Genomic DNA, 22203 nt, shown 5'->3' with positions numbered 1-22203 from the left:
TTATTACACTTGTCTTTCACCTGTGGAATACGTGAACGCGTATTAGGGTGTTGTTCGCTGTGTTGGTGGTTGGAAATGTTGATGATAATAACAGTGATAATGATGACGATGATGATGGTGATGGCGGCGGTGGTGGTGGTGATGAAGACTGGACGAGAGAATAACGCTCAGGGGTGTGAGTGTTATTGTTAAAGCACCTTCAGTCTACCACCAGCATCGACCAGAATTACGCCAAATTAATTTCACAGTTTGAGGCAGCTTTGCCAAGCGCGGGGTTTGAAGTTTCGGCAAACACACGCAGCCCAGCCCCCCCCCCCCACCCCCCCAACACATACACACGTACACATGCACACACACACTCTCTCTCTCTCTTTCTTACACACATACACACGGTTGTCTAGAAAGCGCATTTACAGGGGAAGAAAATAGAAAACATCTCCATCACCGGCGGGTGAGGGCAGTGCCGTGTGTGGAGGGAAACAAGCGAGACGTGGCAGGCCTGCCCGTTTAATTAATGCAAAATTGATTAAACATTTAACTCTTATTTGAGCAATTTATGCGGCATTTTACGTCCGAGTAAACTAATGTCCAGTGTCTTCTGTCATCACAGAGGCAACCACAACCACCACCACCCACACCATCACCACCATCATCATGTGGCAAGCACCCATGAACGTGCAACAAGGAGAAGGATTTCAGTAAGCAGACTTGCGCAATTGACACTGTCAATTATGTTTTCTCAATCAGCCATTCTTGATATAACACACGCGCGCGTGCACAAAAAAACAAAACAAAAAACAAATAACAAAACAAAACACGTGATCTCTAACTTAACGTGTGCGCGTAAAAGCTGAGTTGCGGTCACGTTCACGCTCCTTCTTTCTCCAAACAACTTCGAAAGTGACGAGACTGAAACATTAATACTGCGACCCCTGGAAGACTGACAAGCACTGCGGTGCACCTAATGGGGATCTTAATAAAGTATCTATGTACCCCAAGTAACAAATCAATACAAGATGTAGGCCTATATCGATCAATACCTACGAAGTAGTCCTGATGAAATAATGCGTTAGGGTTTGGGGAGGCTGAAGTGTGTGGGGGTGGAGGTTGGTGGGGTGGGGGTGGGGGGGCAGTCTAACATCCAGGAGAGTGTTTGCGGTCTCTTCAAATCATCCCTCTGGCTCACCCGCTCGTCTTGGTCCTCCCCTCTGTGTGTGTGTGTGTGTGAGTGTGAGAGAGAGAGAGAGAGAGAGAGAGAGAGAGAGAGAGAGAGAGAGAGAGAGAGAGAGAGATCGTGTATATTAAGACAAATCAAACTACATGCTCTAAATAAGGTGCTGTCTCTTAAAGCATTATTTGATTCCCACCCACTGGCCCGCTACTCCACCAAAGTTTAGTCCTCTTTCGGCCATAAATACTTTTTTTTCTTAAACATATTAGACTGTAAGCGATAGTCATGCTCGCTCAGTGGCCAAAAAATGACTCGCGATTGGATTTATTTGTTATGCCAATATTCAAACTATCACAGGGAATGCTGGGCTGCCCCACTGCCATTGAGATAAGCTCACTGTGAGCGCGCTCGGGTTAAAAGAAAAAACTGAAATAGCCTCCTCAAAATGTGGGGGGAAATTCAACATGGGGTATATTCACGCTCTTGGTCTACATCAGCTGCAGTTGTCTTTATCTCCCCCTATTTATATCGCCACAAAACGCTGCGCCCCTTTGGAAAGTCTGGCAGTGTTTTTTCTTTCTTTCTTTCTTTTCTTTTTTTTTTCTTCAAATGAACTTTGCCATGTTGGTGTTGATTGGCCCCTTCTTTCTTCTCAATGTCTCCTTTCTCCTCTCTCACAAATGAAAACTCCACGATGAGAAAAGGTTAGGTTAAGTGGGACAAAGCCAGCACTACATAATATTCTTATTATTTTTTTTTTTTTTAAAAAGAGCTAAGATGATCACCAGGTTTCATATCTTGGGCGATGTGGTGCAGACAAGTCTTACACACACTGCGTGAACTGCGAAAGCAGTGCGACCAAAAATAGTATTTCGACAGCTACAAACGTCCAAACCCACTAAATGTCTGGGGACAGAAAAGCGCTGATGTTGTCAACAACATGATAATATTTTTTTTTGGTGGGGCAACGTAAAAAAATATAGCCGTGGGGTGGGTCAACAAATTAGAAAATAATAAATCCACAGTTATCTCCTGATGTTATTTTATTTTAATAAACGCCTCCAAAATAGATTCCATGCCCCTCATGTAAACCTCTGCTCCTTCTGATCACGTTAAAAACTACAATCACATTACACTCTCTGCTCCAGGCTGAGGTTGGCCACTGGCCGTATACACCACTATCTCCATTCACACACAGACAGGCAGACGCGGTGAGATACAGGGTGGATGACAGGTGCTTAAAAACACACGTTACTTTGTAAAGTTACAGCCTAATAGCAGCCGGCAGCTGCTGTCGCGGATGCGCGAGGAGGCGCCTGCGTGTGCAGCGCTGAGTCCGCTTTTTTCCCTTTGTGTTAAAAGTGAGCCGAGGTCTCAGAGGTCTTGGGAAGCTACAGTTCCAGGGACAGCGGGTAGATGGCACAATTTTCTTACATTTATGAGCAGAATGCAGGAAGCCTTGTGCACTAAGTAGAAGTGAAAGGCAATTTATTTTAATGGTGGGAAATAAAAGTGGAAGAATGTTCAAAAAAAATGAAAAAAATATAGAATAAAATTAAGATTTTTTTTTAATAAAGAAAAACAGTGCGTTGATTCAGGCTTATTCACCATTTTACAGCCAATTGTTAGAAAAGACAATAATAATAATAATGATTATGATGGTGATAATAATAATAATAATGATAATAATAATAATAATAAAGTCAGTGTACTAACATAAGGAACAGGTGTCCCACCACGTTAAGCGTTTGACTTATGTGATACATTGTAAATGAGCTGCGGTGCCTCAGCCTATATATGCAATAAAGCGCATGCTGTATGGGCTAATTTGTCATAGTGATAGTGCCAAGGTGCAAATAATGTGCATATTTGTCGCTTAACTGTGCGGGCGTGCATGTGTTTGCGTGTGCGTGAACGTCTGTGTGTGCGTGAAAGAGACAAGAGACAGAGGGAGAGAGGGGAGACTGCAAACCATATCCTTATCTTATTAAACAAATAGCACCACTAATAGCCCGTGAGCCCTAAATAAGTTCTCAGCTTCAGTGTGTAAACCCCCAGCAAACGTTCAACCATTAGCAAAGACTCTACTGTACACACACACACACACACACGCCTCGGCCCCGCAGCAGCAGCAGCAGCAGCATCCTCCCGCAGCCTGTGGGATTGTTTTCTCTCTTTTTTATTTTTCCTTCTTTTTTGGGGTGTGGGGGTGTATAGGCCTACCAGCTCGTGTGTCAAAAAGTTCTCACCTCACGCAGACGTAAATAAAAGTGACGTCGCAGCGAGTTACACCTCATTAGTTTTTTGTACAATGCTAATAAAGGAGTAGAAGTGCAAATTATAGAGTCCAACATATACACCACGCTCTGTCAACTGAAATCAGCCCCGATCAGTGTTGAGATCCAAACCCATCCAAACCCATTCTGATGCTCTACGTATGATTCCTGCGTCGTTTAGAGGTTTCAACCCCTCGTGCAGGAGATGGTGGCCTGAGAGCCCTCCTCCCCTCCCCCCTTTTCTTTTTATATGAGTGTACTGTAAATACTGGGCCCAATGAAAGCACACTGGCTCAGTGGTGATGGTCTCTAGGCTGATGTCCACCTTTAATTATCAATATGGGCTCAGACTGGCCTCAGTGTGTTGATAGACCTCAGAGACAGTTTGGTTGGACAAGCAGTGAAAGCATCAGTGTATGGATAAACAGCGCTTTCAGCAAGAAGCCGAGGATAAAAGACCATCAGCATCACATCATAATCATCATTTTCATCATTATCAACAGCAACAAAACCACACGCTCGCACTCAAACACACACATTAACACACACACACACACATCATCATCATCAGCAGCAGCAGCAGCAGCAGCAGAAGAAGAAGAAGAAGGGGAAATCGTGGCAAAGTTGGCCTCCATACCCATCCTGATTAAGCCTCTATACAACAAGGCTAATTCTATTTCAAGCCTAACTCTCAACTAAGCCAATATTACTGATTACTAATTACTAATTACTGATAGGCCAAAGGCTTATAGCATCCCAATAGCACGCGCGTAAATAACTGGCATTTAAGCCCATCACATCCACTTCTTGAATACTCACACGTTTATATGTATATATTAAAAGTAAAAAATGCATTATAGAGCGTTCAGCAACTTCCAGCAGTGTTAATGAAGCTCAGTGATGCAGTTGGAAATAAAAAGTAGACCATAATAACGCACATAGCAGCCAGTAATATAAATAGAAAGCAATTAGCTGTTCAGAAAATAATTCAAACCTTTTTTCCCCTTTCGGTATAACTTAGAGTATTTGGATGCTTCTATTTATGATGTTCGATATATGATTTCAGTCCATTAATATTTATGTGAGCGTCCAAAGGTGAAACTGTATTCCGCAAATAAAGCGGTGGTGAAGCTGAGTTGGGTATTTCCTGCACAGTCCCTGTCCCGTGTGAGGGTGGGGTAGGGTGAGGGTGGGGAGGGGGTGTCTGAACTGTTATGAAATGTTATTATCTGTTGAGGCGGAGCGCCTTATTACAACTGCTGTGTAGCGTTTCTTAAGTTTAACAGACAGCAACCTTCAGTCCAGTGTTTCCCAAGCAGTCCAGTAAAAATTACAGATCGGCATTTTCTGTAGAAAACAATCATGAAAAATAAAACAGCGAAGGCGTTGAGCGGGGCCTGTTGGCTGATTGATTAATTATTTTGTAATTCATTAATCACTTTCATAGGGCAAAAGGGCAACATCCTGCCACAGCAAATTGACTCCAGTCGCCCCCCTACCCCTACCCCCACCCCCAACCGACCACACCACCACCACACCCTATTCCGACCCCAACCGACCATACACACCACACACACGCACACACACATTCTCGCACACACACACTCAAACACACACACAAGGACAAGTTCACACGTACGTTTGAGAAGTAAGAAAACATGGAAAAACTGGTGTTTTCAAATTCATAAATTATAATTTAATACCAAGAACAAATTTACAGCAGAATGCTTGTTTACAATAAGCTAACACAAACAAACAAGAATTGTGTTCAACTATAAACTTTCACACACACTCACATATATCACTTGCAATTAATAATAATAATAATAATCATAAAAAAAGTATCTATACGTTATCAATACCCTGCAGTCATATATTTTTATATATTTATATAAAAACGTGGGTCAGTTTAAACTGTTCATAATTACAATCATGTATCATTCTCTGGTCCATATGTGGCTACGAACAGCCAAAGATCAGTGTTCAATCAGTGATCCCTTTTAATTCAACCACAACATGGTGTTTTTTTGTGTGTGTTGAAGAAAAGCCTCAAAACAAGGACAAAATTGCTAGCTTCCAAATACACGCACGCACGCACACATTCTCACGCCCACGCGCGCGCGCATACACGCACATGCTCACGCACACCACGGCACCTGTCAAGGACCAAAGGAGGCAATAACACTAAAGTTAAAATATCAACTCCTTTTTTCCAAACCTGCTCACCCTGTTTAAGTCTGTAGCCTAATAATGAACGTCGTTTCTTTTCTTTTTTTTTTGTTGTTTCTTTAAATACAAGGGCTAGTGTACTGAATGCACAGATTATATCTATACAGTCAAAAAAAAAAAAAACAAAAGAGAGAGAGAGAGAGAGAGAGAGAGAGAAAGAGAGAGAGAGAAAACATTTACATTTATATATCAAAGGTAAAATAGGTTAGCGACCTGTGGCCATGCATTCACAGTCTAAATATACATGAAAAAGAAAACATTTTGTAGTAATATGTATATACATTAAAAACATAACTTTCAGTGCTACTAGCTAAGTCTGCCACTCAATTTTGAAGACGTTGTATTACCGAGAGAAAAAAAATGGCAACCACAGATTTTTCTTAATCACATATACTTTGTATAAAGGAAAAACTCCTTGAAATGAATTGACCTATATTTACAAGAATACTGCCTCTAATCAGTGTTTTCCAAGTGAAACACACGACTGAAGTTTCAAATCTAATAACTGTGTTCCCCCAAAATGTTGTAGGCCTACTTTAACAACGTTTTGATAAGAAATCACATCATGCTTGTCAGGCACTTAATGCTTGAAGTGAATAAAGGGTGACATTTCAGGGACGCTTCAATAATACTGCTATTAAACATTACTCTGGCTAGGCTTCAAACTTTTATGACCCTTGACCTCTCCAATTTTTTTAAACAAGTCCAGTTATACAGTTTGAATCACTGCAAATGACTCTTTAAAATGCACAAATGGTGCATTTAGAGCAACCTGTCACAAATAACTTTATGACAGGCAACTTGTAGGATTTTTTTTTTTTTTATTGTATCCAATTGGGGAACTGATGCCAAATATTTAGAGCTGAATGAAATGGGGAAGATAATTCACCAAATAATTGAAATTGTGTAAACTCGTCAAGTCTGCGAGTGTCTAACTTACAAATTCTTACTTTTATAGAAGTTATGTGGCTTTAGTCAAAAAACAGTAGTGGAAAAACAAAAGTGGATCCTGTAACTTCATATTAATAAAGAGCAAAATGTTTCCGCTGGATCATGAAGTTGAACATGAACTCCAAAAAAACCTCCCTTTTTTCCCTTATTTCCCAGATGGTATTGGTCATCCTAAGAATATAAGTGCGCTTGCAGCATTAAGCCTAGATTATAAGCCTATACTCCTATTGCTGTGGTTTTAATTCTTTTTAGAACTTTTTTTCTTTACATTATTTCACCTTTTCTCAAAATAAATCATTGTCTTAGAAAATAACACCACCTGTACTACAGAAATCACATAGGCCGGTTTGGAACCAGAAAGGAGGAACAAAGAAAGTACAAAACACAGCTATACATGGACACAGGACAAGTCATTTGAGAAAAAGAAAATTCACGTTTCGTATTTTTCCCTTTCTCCAGTTTTTTTTCTTTTTTTTAAAACCCAAATTATCATTTTTAAATGCACTTAATACTTAAATTTTCCTCATAAGGATCAACAAAAATCCCCTTTCCTTTTTTTCCTCATTTTCTTCTTTCATTAAAAAAAATGGATCGACACAGGTTGTTCTGCATGAACACTGGGAGCTTGTATCTGCCATTTTGAAAGTTCAGTGGATGTCTCAATTTTTTTCTTTTTTCTTTTTTTTTCTTTTTTTTTTTTGAGTAGGGGGGAATTCACAGTCATTTACGTCAATGTCTTTCTTCATGAAAGCCAGCCCCGTGTAACAGCCGGTTGGTTTTTTATTCCTTCCACAAAAGCAGCTATAATCATTGTAGTCTTGCAGCCTCTCCCCCCCACACACACCACCACCACCACCACAACCCCACCTTTTGTTTGTTCGTCTCCTTCTTGGTTTACTGAATTGACATGTAAGGCCAGTTAAAACTGCTCCCCGAAAGCAACATATCCCTGATGAGAGTTTCAATTGGGGTTTTACCTACCAATCGGACGAAAAATAATTGTTCTATGACCGAGGAAGAGACTGTGCGGAGGGAAGGCAAGCGGAGTAACAACTTCCCAAACCGTGTTGGCTGGTTGGGATACTGGCTCCGGACATATTCCTCCAGGGCGCACTGGGACTTCTCCTGCAAACTTTCCACATGGGCCACATCTGAGAGGCCACAAGCATCTGAGAGGGGGGAAAGCAAATAAACATTAATAAAGTGTAACCTAAAGTGTTTCTCTCACTAGGAGCTTTTTTTCCCCACTGTGGTGATAGACTGGCGAAAATGGATAGCCTGTCAAAGGTTTTTTTTCCCTTAAAAAAAAAGCAATTAAGATAAGGAATAATTCTTATCTCATTATATGTAAAAGTAGAGTTTGTGTCTCGAGGCTTGTTTTCATAAATAACTAGTGCACATATTTTTCAGTGTAAGTAAATAATTTAATAATAACTTGTAATCATCATAATAACATTGCGCCAGGCAAATAATTACCACACCACAGATAAAATTACAGCTCTACACTGTGGTGACAACTTATATTACTTTAACAATTACATTGTACTTGTTTTTAAATATATATATAAATTTAAAAATAAAACTTTGACTCCTGATTTTGCCACTGTCAAGAAGCAGATGAAAATGGGAGCTTTGCTCTCTCTCTGTCTCAATTCGGTGTCCCTTACTTTCCCGCTGTTTGGTTATTTCTCTCGACAAAGCCACTTTATTAAGAAAAAGTGAAGTAAATAATTAAGCATATTCATAGTTAAAGAGTGTGTGTTTTACAGGGGCCTATCTCTCACAGTTAGAGGCAAGAGCGAGGAAGAGAGGAGGGGGAGGGAGAAGAGGGAAAGACAGGGAAGACCTACTGACCTTTAGTGAGCAGAGATTTAGCTTGAAAAAAAAAGGGCCCATAGCCTACGGAGTTGCCGTCATACTATACCATTAGAGACGCATAATCACTATCTGTGCTGCTGCATGTGGGCGGCAGCTGATTATGTGCCAAAAACGCTTGTAACGCGCATTGGTTAAGTTTGTAAAGTTTATGCATGACAACAACCAAACCACCAAAGTAGCGAAGGCGTGTCATTCAAGCTACAACACACAGCTCATGTTCAAGCCCCCGGGACTCAGGTATGGAGGAGACAAATTAAGCCATCGTGGCCCAATAAAAGGCTTAATAATAAAATTCAATGACCTGAAATGTGATTTTATTTTGTTTTAAAGATTAGGGCTAACAAGCCACCACGAGAACAATAGTGGGCTGCTAGAGCCAAATGAAATACAGAGGCTGATGGCTTGCAGGTATGATATCATTTCAAAGACATGCATTCACTCTACGGTGAAACCTTGTAAATCTCTTCCACACGTATATTTTTTTTTAAATATTCCCCCTTTAATGGTGTAGCTAATGTAACAAAATAGCTGGGAAGTTTGGGTCATGACCTAGTTCTGGAGCAAGTCCAGAGACGCCTTGAATCCTACAAGGCGGATAGAGAATATTTCTGCAAATAAATATTAAAGCCGGCCCTTCCTGTCACTGCTCAATATCACACCATGCTGTTAGATACTGACATATTTGCAATTACAGGGCGTGCATTTGGGTTCTGCGAGCTTTTTCTCGGACGTGTCTGTCCCCTAAATGACAAGAGAGCGTTGAAACCTGCGCTTTGCTTTTACTGTGTCGCAAATGGGACATTAGGCTTGTCTTTTCTTTTTCTATTCCCCTCCCCCTCGGAGCCTGACATCATTTATATCTGTCATTCCCTACAAACAAGACGTGGGGTATACACACATTGATAAATGGAAGGGGGGGGGGAATCAAAGTGTAGCAATTCATCTGCATGCTATTGGATTCTCCAAAAGTGTGCTAACTGCTACATTTTATGACGCTTAAGGTAATTATTGTGTGTGTGTTATCGTGCTTATTTTCTAATGTTTCAGCCAGGCTGCACTTTCCTCTGGTTTGTTGTCAATTTAATTAAAAAATCACTTGCGTGGTCATGCCACAATTTCCAGTTTAGCCCTGTGTATGTGTCTGATAAATTATTTGATTAATCAAGTGGTTTTATAATTTAGTAGCCTAAGGCCTACCCAGCAGCCCCTGACCATGAAGGCAGCATAGGTGAACGTTCAAGCAGGATGTTCATCTAAGACAAGCAACAACCTCTCGCCAGTGCAGATATATTTAGGTCAGCGTTGATTTAGCTGATGTCAGTGTGCATGTTAGTGACATTCACACAGGCTGAACTTGGAGTGTGCCAATCTATTGTCTTACCTGTGGTGAAGAGCACAATTGCCTTTAAGCAGCTATATTCGGCAGAGTCAACGTGCAAAGCTTTGAGCTTTTCCACTTGTTCTTGGAAGATCCTAATGTGGTCCATAAAGGCCACCACTCTGTCCGCAGACATGGGGGAGGCGTGAAGGCCAGCCGCCGCCAGGAGAGGAGCCACATGCAGGGGCATGGAGCACTGCGCGGCGTTGAGCACAAATAACTCACTCCACGTCAACCTCAGCAGAGCCACCTGGTCTGTGATCTGAAGGTCTGGAAAGAAGGGAATATTCCTGGCCCACTCCACGGCACTGAAGAGCATCCTGGCTGCTAGTTCACAAATGTTCTCGATGCCCATTATGTTGTTGGGTTGCATGCACTGACTGCCATACCGGGACGTCGGGTAGGGCTCCGCTCTCAACAGAAGAGAGATATATCCGGATAAGTAGGAATGGCAGTGGAGTGGGTCTCCATTTGTCAAGGCGAACTGACCGTGGTGTGGCTGTGTGGGTGGCACCCGTCCCCTTTGCACGGCTGCAGTAAAAAGAGAAACTACAGATATTGAAGCCTGAATTCTACAAATGATCACAAACTCAATCTGAGCAGGAAAGCTGCTGTCACATATTCTACATTTTAAAAACTGACTGCTAAATCGAAAGCTTACACCTTGGGAAAATAAATTACACATAGCGTGTTGCTATATAACATCAAAACACACTCACACACACACTCTCTCTCTCACCCATATATACACACACACATTATATTATTGCATACGAGTTTAAAAAAGACAGGTTGCATTCATAACAACGAGGCAGCAGTGAGACAAATCATGTACTGAAACACTAGAGATGCGCTTTAAACACGTTTAACACAAGCCATGCATATGTCTGGCTTTAAAATGATGTTATTCAGCAACAGCAACATGAGCTGGCTGTGAAGGAACACAAAGAGGGCAAGGGAGACCTTGCATGTTTAACCCTTAACCTACTTAGCAATTCATCTCGTTTTACCACATACATGCAGGCCTATTTTTGACTAATATTCAAATAAATTCTTGAGGTTTGACGGAGGCTTTGTATGCATAATTCAAGCTGATGTCCGGCTTTAAGATATAGTGAACAAGGCAGGCAGCATAGATGTGGAGATGTAGCCTGAACACGCTATGTCTTAATTCGACACTCGCCATAATAGCGCAGAAGGCTATACTGTATCATCTATTCAATACAGATGTATCTCTACGCCCATGGCTTTATCTAAATATAAATTCGATAGCCGAAAGCTGGCCAGTGGTCGGGTGTTATTTGTGAAATGCAGAGGTATAATGCGCCGGAGCTGGATACTATAATGCAACGCTAAAAAAAAAAAAAAAAAAAGAGGACGATCCGGCAAAGCCCCGTCTCGACCACAGCAGAGAGCGGCTCCATTGCGTGCTCCAGCCGCACAGCCTTGGAGGGAACAGTCGGGAGAGAGAGAAAGAGAGAGAGAGAACAGGCTATGGGGGCGACATTACATGGTTTCATGTCTGGAAGCCTACAAACGCACAAACACACACACACGGATAAGAAAACAAAAAGTCCCAATACCTTCCCGTCTCATGCCGACTTTAAGGCATTTTTTGAGGCGGCAGTACTGACACTGATTGCGGTGGTGTTGGTCGATTGGACAATTCCTGTTGGCACGGCATGTGTAAGTGAGGTTCCGTCGTACGCTCCGTTTGAAGAAGCTTTTGCACCCCTCGCAAGTAAACTGGCCATAGTGTTTGCCACTAGATTTATCCCCGCACACCACACATTCAATGTGCTGTGGCTGTTTCTCCGACTGCTGCGTCGTCTGGTTCGTCGGCGTGGACTGTGTGTTGTTCGGGGGTCCTTGGACCGGAGTCTGAGGGGTCGGAGGGGCGACCTGAGAGGCTGTCAGATTCAACTGGCCTGGTTGAGGGGTGGGAAGAGATAGTCCTCCTTGGGTTTGCGAGGAAAGGGTGCCTTGGGTGTCAGCCACATCGTCCTGGGAGCCTCTCCACACTACCATTGCCATATCTATCAGTCAACGTAAAGAAACTTTTTGTCTGCCGTTTTGGTGTCGCGGTGAATAATGTCTCAAGGAAACGCGGTAAACTGTGATTAACAGCCAGACACACAAAATGCCAAATCTAGCCTACGTTGAATCCACTCTGAATCTCCCGAAAACTGTCGATTTATTGCTGTTGGAGACGTTGCGAAGCACGTTTTCAAAACTGATGCGATGGCGAGCTGAGTCGCTGCCTTGCGCTTAAAGGCCAAGTCCAGGGGCGCTTACAGTCAGCCATCCAGTACACCCATCAATGGGAAAGGTAGGCTAAATATTAAAATAATCAACCGAGGTAGCATGGACTGTTCAGTGAAGGATGGAGCAGGTTGGTAAGACCGTTGCCTGCAGCAGCATAAAACAATTGGTGAGCACACTGTAGCAGCTACTATCAAGTTCCAGCACAAGTCTTGAAGAAAATCACCAACTGGGTAAAAAAAAATTGCGTCTTCTTCCTTTTCTTCTTGTGAGGTAGCGCCAGCAAGCGCGCAGCTGAAGCCAATGTTTTGAGGAGCCTGGAATATGAAGACAACTCTCCCAAAAAAGCGAAAGCACTAAAAACAAAAACAAAAAAAAAACACAAAGATCACAACCCACAAACCTCCTCCGTGCACTGAAAAATAATAGGAAAAAGGAGTAGAGATTCAAAGTGATCAAATATGTTAAAAAGGCGGAGGTTAGGAAGTGATTTGCGATTGGTAGGAGCCGGGCTGGCAGAATGCTTTCTCTCTGATCAGCTCACTGAGCTCTCTATATAGTGAACTTTGACACGACTGCTGCAACTTAGCACACGTTACCATGGAGATCAGCTGCCATATAAGGAAGGAGAGTGTGTTTGACTGGTCAGAGCTCAGGGACCTCCCCCTGAACCCCATTGGCTAGTCGGCACTTGTGCTACTTGGTACCTTGCCAGAGCCAGCATGGAGGTCGAGAGGGCCGCTTGGTCCTAAAAAGAGACGATTTTCGCAGAGAGGAATCATTTCTAGTCACTCAAATCGCCCATACTATATAGGCTGTACTCACATGCACGCCCGGTAAAGCCTTAGCAATTTTCATGTAGAAGAAGGAGGAAAAAAAAAAAACTTGATTCAATTCTTTGCTTCATATCGTGCTGCAGTATATCCGGTAGCTTCATAAAAAGCTGAAATATGCAGCGAGATTTTGTCCCTGAGATACAGTTGCACCTTTTGGACATGATCTGTGCTCATTACAATAAAACTGTCTATCCATTGTGTCCTTATCTAGATACTTTATATAGACAGATTACACTTTTGAGAAAGAAACCACACAAAAAATGGGGAAAAAATAAGGCACTCTGGCTGGACGATACTCTACATTATTTGGGATGATAGTAAACAAACAGCAGGTGAAGACTTCAGTTTGTCTGTGTACACGCACACTAAAGCCACGCACTCAAAAAGGTCACCCACCAGGTGAATGGGACAATGACAATACCTGCCGTGTGAAGTTCATATATTTGTATAGGCTAATATACCTATTAGTTCTTCTAATCACACTAGGTTTCCATTCATCACAGTCCACACCCGTTATAAAAATGTTATGATAGGCTACTGACATCATCTGGACGCCCCATCTAATCCCTCTCCCTCTCTGACCACTAATATCCCAAACTCACCAGGGTCAGAAAGGGTCAAATCTGTGTCTCAAAAGTCAGAGCTTTGTCTGTATGTGGTCAAAAACGTGAAATGACTATAGCTTTAAAAAGGGAACCATACATTTAAAAATGTCACTTGAGGTCAAAAGCCATGGTCTTCAACGTTAAGGTTAGGATGACAGGCAGAGCCACTCTCTGATAAACACGACTGTAAAAAGCTGTTAAATGTAATGTCTGAATGATGTTGCCCTATAATAAATGTAATCTACAGTGTGTGATAATGACAAACACAGTGGAGGATACCGTGCATGTAAAACGGGGTCAGTGGTTGCTCAGAGCCGCTGCCTACGTGGTTAATCATTTTTTAGGGCTCGTATTTAATCAGCGTTAACTTCCACCGTGCCCGGAGGCTATCAAACTTGAACTGGCAGGTAAAACTTCACGGAGACATACAGATGAACCTATAGCCTGAGCTGTGTGTTAGTCTATAGAGAGAGCAGTAGCAGCAGCAGCCTGCATTGTCCCAGGATGTATTACAGTATATGGGTGCCCCCTAGCGTATGATTTTTTTTTGCTTCAAATAAGATTCAATTTAGAGGAGCCATCCGACAAGGAAACTGCTTCAGTCTCGTCTCTCGCATCGACCAAACTAACGAGCACCATTTTAAACTGATGACTGTTTGTTTAAATTCTGTTTTACATGACTTGGACGGCAAAGCTTTGAGAGTTGCCAAAGTTGGATTTACTTTTTTGCCACTTCAGGCAGTCCCAGCGGTGGTATTTAGACCAATTATGTCTTTATTCTAAAACAAATTAGCCGATTATATTTTGTCTGCATGACTACTCTTGTCGGTTTTATTTACAGATCCCGTGAACATGGAGAGTCTGTAAATAAAACACTCCGCAAAGGTATCGACCCATCGAGGGAGCCAGTTTTGCTTCAAATGGTAAGTATACATTTTGCACACTTTATTATGGAAAAAAGATCAGCAAAGTAGCCATGCTTTATTCCTGTGCTGTAAATGAAATATTGTCTACATGAGCGAACAGGCTCCATACTGCTGAAATAAAAGACATGGGCTGCTGCAGACAGAGCATATAGTAACGTACATATACGATATTTCCACAGTGCGTATTGAACCAGGGCGACTCTGTCACTTATTTCCGCTTATTATCCAAGCGTTAATTTATATGATGCCCACAATAAGCCCAACTAGTTTGCAAATACCCATTCATAAAGTTATTTGATAGTGAGAGTGAGGCAGGAGGCTGTAGGTATATTCTCATAGTAACAAACCTACCAAATGCATATGTTGCTGATTCGTCCGTAGCGGGATGCATCTTCTCTCTTATTCAGAATATATTTAGTCTTCTCTTTTTGTGCTCAGATTGAAACTGGCAAAGCTTCCTCTCCAACAGACGGGATCAAACACAAAAAAACCGGGAGCACGCTGTTTATTGGAAGATTGCAATTAAGTCTGATCATGCAAAAACTTTGGAGAGCCGAAACAAACAAACAAACTGTAATTATGTGTCGCTGCTGTTGAGCGAGGAATTGGAAATATATACGTTGACGCTGTCGTCCGAGCGGGGTATCATTTAGCTGCCTCTGGAAATGATAAAGTGGTGGTAGGTAGTAGGCTTTAGTACAGCAAAAGCAAAAGCAGCAGAGATCCTGTGCGCCTTTTCTCTCTCTACAGTAATGTGGCCAAAACGCGCTCGTACGCCGCTGCTTTGTGTGGGCAATTGAGGAGAGAGGGAGGGGGGTGCAGTCAGAACAGACACCTGTCTTTAAGTATGGCGAGCGTGCGTTATGAGATTCTGCATATTAGAAATTAAATGGAGGCTGGAAGTAAAGATGCAATAAGAGCTGTGCTCAGAATGTAATGTAATTAAAACAGGCGAAAATTAAATTTTTACTGTAAAATAAATATTCAGTAAGCGTAACTGGAGCCTATAAAACAGCTATTACTATTATTATTATTGTTGTTGTTGTTATTATTATACTTTAATTAATATTAATAATTATAATATTAAATTACTGTACATACATTACACAAAGTAAAGACAAAAGAGACTAAATAAACAATAATTTCTCCTTTTTTGCAGTTACACCTCCAGCAATTGTACATAATGCAGAGAATAAGAGGGCCAATATATGAAATGATTATAGCCTCAATTAACCTCGCGTATATCCATACAGAGCTGAAAAACGCAGCACCTTTTTCACGCATAAACATTTCCACACCAGCACAATTGATTTGCTTATTAAAGCCCCCCCATTCCCAAAACTCTTGTGCTGCAGTTTTTTTTTTTTTTTATTTCCCGGTGTTTAAAAGTTTCCTCCGCGTGATTAGTAGTTTGTTCTCCCTTCAAGCGGAAGATAAAAGCACTATACGCTCAGCAAGCCCGCATGCACACAACAATAGCACTGCCCAACGGGACCAGTTATCGATTAAGACGAGACAGAGGATGTCGCCTGCGCTAAATATTTACTGATCACACACAAATAGCTGGATCTTTAACGATTTCCCATGCTCCTGGCTGTGGGAGAGAGGACTAAATCACTCTATTATTGTTAGTAAAACAAAGCACACGCTCTGGAACACAAGGAGTGGAGATGTGCTGATTGGGATAAGTGCAGTTAAATTAATCGATGGTGAGCAGATAATAGTTGAAATTTACAGGCGTGCAAAGAAAAGGCTTTCACTCATGTATCAGGTTAAACTGACACATGCACTGCGACTGGTAATTCCTCTATGTGGCCAAATGCCGCGGAGTGTTTAGAACGACATAAAGTCAACACACTATGGACTAAAACTTCACACATATCAGCGTGATTTCGGTTTTAAAATATCTTGCACGTGCACGTGACTTTTAAAAGGAGCTTTCAGATGTATAATCTAAAAAGGAGTTTCTTGCCGTCCTGCTGACGGCAAAAAAACTCCTCTGACACTTGCGTTAAAAAAAAGTCAAAAGTGGAATAAAAGTTGACTTTAATCTTATCTCTGCCTTCAACAAGTCCTTCATGCAGATAGCAGGATTCTGACCTGGAGGTCTCCAAGTTCCCGGCCTGATTAACCCCTCCAGAGCCGAGCAGGAGCAAAGGTTAACCAGGCTAATCAACTTCAAGAGTCTGATTGAATTAGATGACTGTGGAATCAGGACAGAAACTTAATTGTTCCATTTAAAAAGAAAAAAAAAAAACACAATGAAGAGAAACCTATGGTCATTTTTGACTCAATTTTAAAAATATAATAAATAGAGGAATTAATTGTAGATAAGAGAAGAGATAATTAATTTTTTTTAATAGGCAACAGGTTTCATCTGTTATACTTTGAATATACAAAACTCTCTTTTAACACCCACAGACAGTTTTTTCCTGCTTGATAAAGATCACTTGATTGATGGCGGTTGTGCCCCATATGTCATGGCATTTTTATCTGCTGCATTGCATAATATCAATCAGTACCCTTTAACTCTCTAGTAAAGGTTTTATCTCTTATCTCTTTATAACAGTGCTTCATGGTGATGTTGTGATGCTGCTTATATGCAAGATGAGGGGGGAAAAAAACTAGACCAATTAGTCAAATGTCTGCCTGCACATTTTGCTTCATTTAGGTAAGGAATATTTGCTGACAAACCATAATTTGAGTTTCAATAAGCTACTTTAGACTCATGTAGTAAATGATCACAGGAGGAAATATAATCAAAACATAAGCAAAATATTCTCATGTAGGGATATTGTAATGTTAAAATTTTTGTTGTGTAAAAGATTTTAGGATAGTGAGAGCGTAAAATAACCGATGATATATATTTTACACATCCCAGTAATGTGTGCATATTCTTATAGCACATATACTTCTTTGACTGTTTTTTATACGTAGCTGAAAAGTTAATTCTTGAGCTTTTACAGACTTTAATGGTAAAAGTATGACTTTACTTTTAAATGATGTTCCTGTCTTATTGGCTTCTTAATAATATGAAATTATGAAAAAAAGTGCATTCCATCATCACAATTAATACCCTGTATTGGTAAATGCATTGGGTGTCTGTAAGTGATTTAATTATATGCATACACATATAGGCTATAAAGAGGTACATATACACAGTGCGTAAAAAAGGTGTATAACATTCACCTTTTTTTTTCCAAACTGTGCCTTCGTGTAAGCAGACATACACGTTTTAGTCGAGACCGCTGTATAAAGAGTTCATTCAGTGCTGTAGATCACTTTCTCTCTGTCTGCGTGCCCTAAGGGCCACTATCTAAAATGGCAACAGATCCCAGACAGTTCACTGTGTTCAATTTGCCAATGATAGATTATAGTGCCAATTTAAACAGATAGGGATCAATTTGTCTCAATGATCACTCTTTAGGCTGACTGCCAGCATGCTCTTAATGTATTTGTAAATGCTGGTTGTTTGAATTGTGGCTGTTATGTTTAAAGTGATCAAAACCGTGGTATGGAGAGAAATGAGCGGTGTAAATGATAAATGATGTGTTGTTTTGGCTGCTAAAGACTGCATAGATGGAGAGTACGTGATGATTACTTCAGGCAGCAGCATTGTAGCAGCAATGACCAGAAGGTCAATGGTTTAACTCTGAGGACACACTGGGAAAGTCTAGGAAAGGAGGGGGGCGGATAGTGTGATAAGTGCTCTCTAACCCTCAGGAACCACTGCTGAAGTGCCCTTCGGCAAAGCAGCTTAAGCCCCCATCTGTCCCAGTGGAACCGCACAGCGACCAGTAGTGCAAAACTGCAGTTGTACCGGGCACTTGTGAGATGTGTCTCTTTGAGTGTGACCTGCCCTCCCTTTTCTTTTTAAAGCGGGAGAGTGGGCTGTCCACTCGACTCGCCTCACACTTTTTTTTTCATGTACTCAGACAGTGAAAAAAGTTTGGGAGAAGACACAAGAGAGAAAGCTGTGGCAGCATTCAGTCCTGAGCCAGACATGGTTCATATGTGGCCCCAAAGGCAGCAGACAGTGTATTGAATTACTGTAACACAAGGTGTAATGTGGTAGCAGTGTGGGATATGTAAAAACTGCACAAACGGATGTAGAAGGGGCATACAGCAGCTTCAGCTTACTATTTCAGCTATTAAATGTTACATTGTATGGTTTATTTGCTTAAATTTCAGATATAATCAGCTATAATAGCAACCATACTTTCTATTGTGATCATCAATGTCTCATTATTATCAGATTTACCAAATATATCAAACTGTATTGTCATGTGAAAACCTTATATCTCCAGGTATTATGATTTTCATGTGTTCATTTTCATTAAAGACCTTTCTGCTTTGTAGTACAAAGAGAAAACTTCAAACCCTGCCGGATCAGGTAATACATGTCATGTAATCATTGATTACATCAATGTAATCATAGCTAGTTTCTTGCTTCTTCAAGAGTTTGGTCACTTTGGAGATATACAGGGTTTTGATGTGACAAAAGGGAGGTGTGTACAATTATGGGATGACCGATGAAGTAAGTGTCACTGAATTAGCCAATTTAGTAGTGCTGTGAATAATTGCAATTTGCAGTGTTACACCTGCCTCATCCATGACTAATAAAGTTTGAAGATATCATATGAGCTGTGTTTCTGGCTGCTTTTCTTTATGCAGTATCTAATGTTATGGACTTACATTTTAAGAATTGAGCTATTGTTTCAGCTGTAGGGGACACGCTGTTAAAATCTATAATGCTAGGTTGGAAACAGTGAGAGTGCGACTTGCTATTCATTATCCAAAACACCTTCAGAAATTATTCCCTAATTCAGTCTTTGGCTTTCCTGATTCTGTAGGATAAGTAGATCAAGTCAGTCAGTCACTGTCATGTCTGGTGGTGTAGAACCACACCATATCAACAGCCGGTCTTTACATTCACTCAAAATGATACCACTTTCTACATTTTATATCTAAAAGATATTTCAGTGGTGTACATGTGGAGAATTGGAAAGTCGTGGAGCTACTACGCTGTTTTATCTGATGGACAAGAATGTGAACCTAATGCAATCGTAGTGCCGATCTCTTTGTACAGCCACAGTACAGCATGTGGGAGTTTTAACACTGAAGTAAACCACAGTAACAGAACTTGTAAAGGTTCTGAACTTAAAGACTGCAGGCAGAGAAATCACTCAGGCTTAAACGTTTTATCATAAGAATGAGTATCCCTGTGAAGATGATATACGTTTTATAACTTTGAACAAAACCAGCAGTCCATGAATATGGACAATATTAACTACATCTCTGCTTCCACAGGTACTGATTCAACATTTGTGAATAGAGCATATTGTATAAATAGCAAATATTGCCATTTGAGGTTTTTCAATCGCAAAAATCCACGTGTGATCAATGGTCCTTGTGAGCTGATGGAGGGAATAAAAAGTAAATGGAATGTTAACAGCATTTGGTAAGGCCTTCACAACAACGGTGAGAAGATTTTCTTAGTGTGAAGATGACCTCAAGGGGAAAAGCCATTAAAAAACCAAATCACTCATTCACAGGATCTTGGCTACTGTATCACCGTATGAGGACACACAGAAGCTGCTTTTAGAGCTCACGACATGAGAATCAATACTCCCTGGATGATGTCACCACAGTCAAACCTTAGACTTGCTCCACTGACAATAAATAGAGAGGGGATTTGTTGACATGTGATAGTGCCCAGAGGTTAGAAATAGACATGACATGATATTTGTCTGCAAAGTTCCAGTTTATGATCAGAGTCCTGCTAATTATAGCTTACAAAAATTATGATATAAATACACACATTTTGCCAGTTTAGTGTGCCGTATCATACTTTCTTTCCTATTTAAATTAAGGTATGTAACATTGTTGTCTCTATAATTGTGCACTGGCTAACACTTTCTCATGGCAGGAGTTCATATATGTTGTTACCACACTTCATGTCCTCTATTTGAGATTTATTCAGGTGGTTAAAAATCCAGAATCCCACCATATTCAGCAATTTGTTACTGACACTACTCTATTAAATTTAGCTTCATACCATTGGTCAAAAAAGAGCAAATTAGAAAGAAGTATTCCATAGTACATTTTCTGAATGTGATGTCAAACTTACTTGAAAGTAAATATCTATTACTGCTCTACACTCAACAGCCTGATGATATCACAGACTGGAATCACAATCACATCAGTTATGGATTCATGTTGGCTCATGTTAAACTCTTAAACACCTGATGATGGTACTTGTCCCCCCGTCACACCCTGTGATGAATGTTGTTTAGGCCTAAACATTGTAAAACATAACTCACTACAACAGGTTCTACCAAGATGGTCCGACAAGGTATGTACCAAAATATCAGTCCCTCAAATTAGGTGGCTCCACTGTCAAGGTATCAGATCAAATATTTCATGTCCTTGGACTTACAGAATCCTGTATTTTATTTATCAGTTTTACGTCATACACAGCATAAGAAAATCTTTATATATTTTCAACAGCAGCTCATTCAACCATTTACAGCACAACGGCAGTGCATTTGGTTGCAGGAATAAAGTAGCCACAAACTACTCCTACAGCACTGTCAACACATGAATTAAGACCTTTGAGGTTTTCATGGCTGTATTTCATGACAAGACTACATCGACTTTAATGTTCAACAGTTACAGCAAAAGCATACAAGGAAAAACAAAGATAAGCCAGTCTAAAAAGACAGGGCGTTGACATACAAGGTGATTAAAAATGTGGTGAGCCCACAGAAAACACTTGTGGCTGAATAAGCTTTGGTGAATCACATTGAGAGTTGCATCTATTTGCAGAGCAATCGCCACGCTGTAAACACTAGTGGTGGCTACGCAGCTCTATCTGTGCAACCATAGCATCTGGCACAGAGAGACTAGAAGGAATTAAAGCAAACAGAGATAACAAAAATGAACTTATTAGCTAAGTGTAAGCACTAGCAAGACAAGAGCTACATTGGATGATCACCCCTGTCTTTTGTACAAAAAATAAATGTTACAAACTGGTGTAATTTCAACGACAACAGCTGGCGCAGGAGTATGTGCCCTCAGGCTAAATTGTCAAAAAGAGGGTGGCCACAAATGTCTTGTGTTGTCTGAAGTTGAAATGCCTCATCTGGCTTAAAAAGGAAAAATATCAGTGAGGAGGAAAAAAACAACACAAATGTGTCTTGTAGCCAACAAGACAAACCTTCAGTTGGTGCCCATTAAATTACTAATTGAGTAAAGAAAAGCTTAAGGCAGTAGTGTACAGTACTGAGATGGTGGGACCATAGTGAGCCATAGGAAGTCATCAGAATGTTGAAATTCCTCTTTATGGTAAAGTGTTATTTTTTGTTTGTTTTTTGTAATTTAATAATGAAATAAACTATGTCTAATTGTTTTTTGTTTGAATACACTTTTTTAGAACAACTGATGACACACGTCTACATGTTATAACTCATTGTCTGTTCCCCTTAGGTAAATACTGTATGTACAGTACATACACCCACCCACTCACCTACTTGTTCAGTCACTACAATACAACCAATGATATTCTGTTGCTTCAGTAATCTGCAGTCTGATCATTTTTCAGTCATAAGGCCATTAACTGTGATGGTTAAGGTAATAATCTTTTACACAGCTTATTTCAGAGAAGGATTTATAGCTTTTCAGATCATTAG

The 22203-nt window shown here is 40.7% G+C and overlaps 1 protein-coding gene and 1 long non-coding RNA gene across 4 annotated transcripts; one reads left to right on the top strand and one right to left on the bottom strand.

Moving 5' to 3' along the window:
* Positions 1–5120: 5120 nt before the first annotated feature.
* nr2f2 (nuclear receptor subfamily 2, group F, member 2) lies at positions 5121–15543 on the bottom strand. Of its 3 annotated transcripts, none has more exons than XM_018664246.2 (3): positions 14864–15543; positions 9887–10414; positions 5121–7796 (listed from the first exon to the last, which is right to left on the bottom strand). In XM_018664246.2, exons 1-3 carry the CDS (start codon positions 14901–14903, stop codon positions 7522–7524), a joined length of 843 nt encoding a protein of 280 aa, XP_018519762.1. In that variant the 5' UTR covers positions 14904–15543; the 3' UTR covers positions 5121–7521. The 3 variants fall into 3 exon arrangements, with proteins under 3 accessions (XP_018519762.1, XP_018519760.1, XP_018519761.1); XM_018664244.2 differs by lacking the exon at positions 14864–15543 and adding an exon at positions 11467–12701 and having other exon boundaries at positions 9887–10432; XM_018664245.2 differs by lacking the exon at positions 14864–15543 and adding an exon at positions 11467–12699.
* On the top strand, positions 13985–19155 carry LOC127142879 (uncharacterized). The gene is made up of 2 exons (XR_007813975.1): positions 13985–14509; positions 16585–19155. It is a non-coding gene; the product is annotated as an uncharacterized LOC127142879 (long non-coding RNA).
* The last annotated feature ends 3048 nt before the right edge of the window (positions 19156–22203 follow it).

Source organism: Lates calcarifer, linkage group LG10 (genome assembly GCF_001640805.2).
Source record: "Lates calcarifer isolate ASB-BC8 linkage group LG10, TLL_Latcal_v3, whole genome shotgun sequence".
Taxonomy (NCBI): Eukaryota; Metazoa; Chordata; class Actinopteri; family Centropomidae; genus Lates; species Lates calcarifer.
Note: the sequence above shows the minus strand (reverse complement) of the source record. Positions and strands in the feature narration are given on the sequence as shown.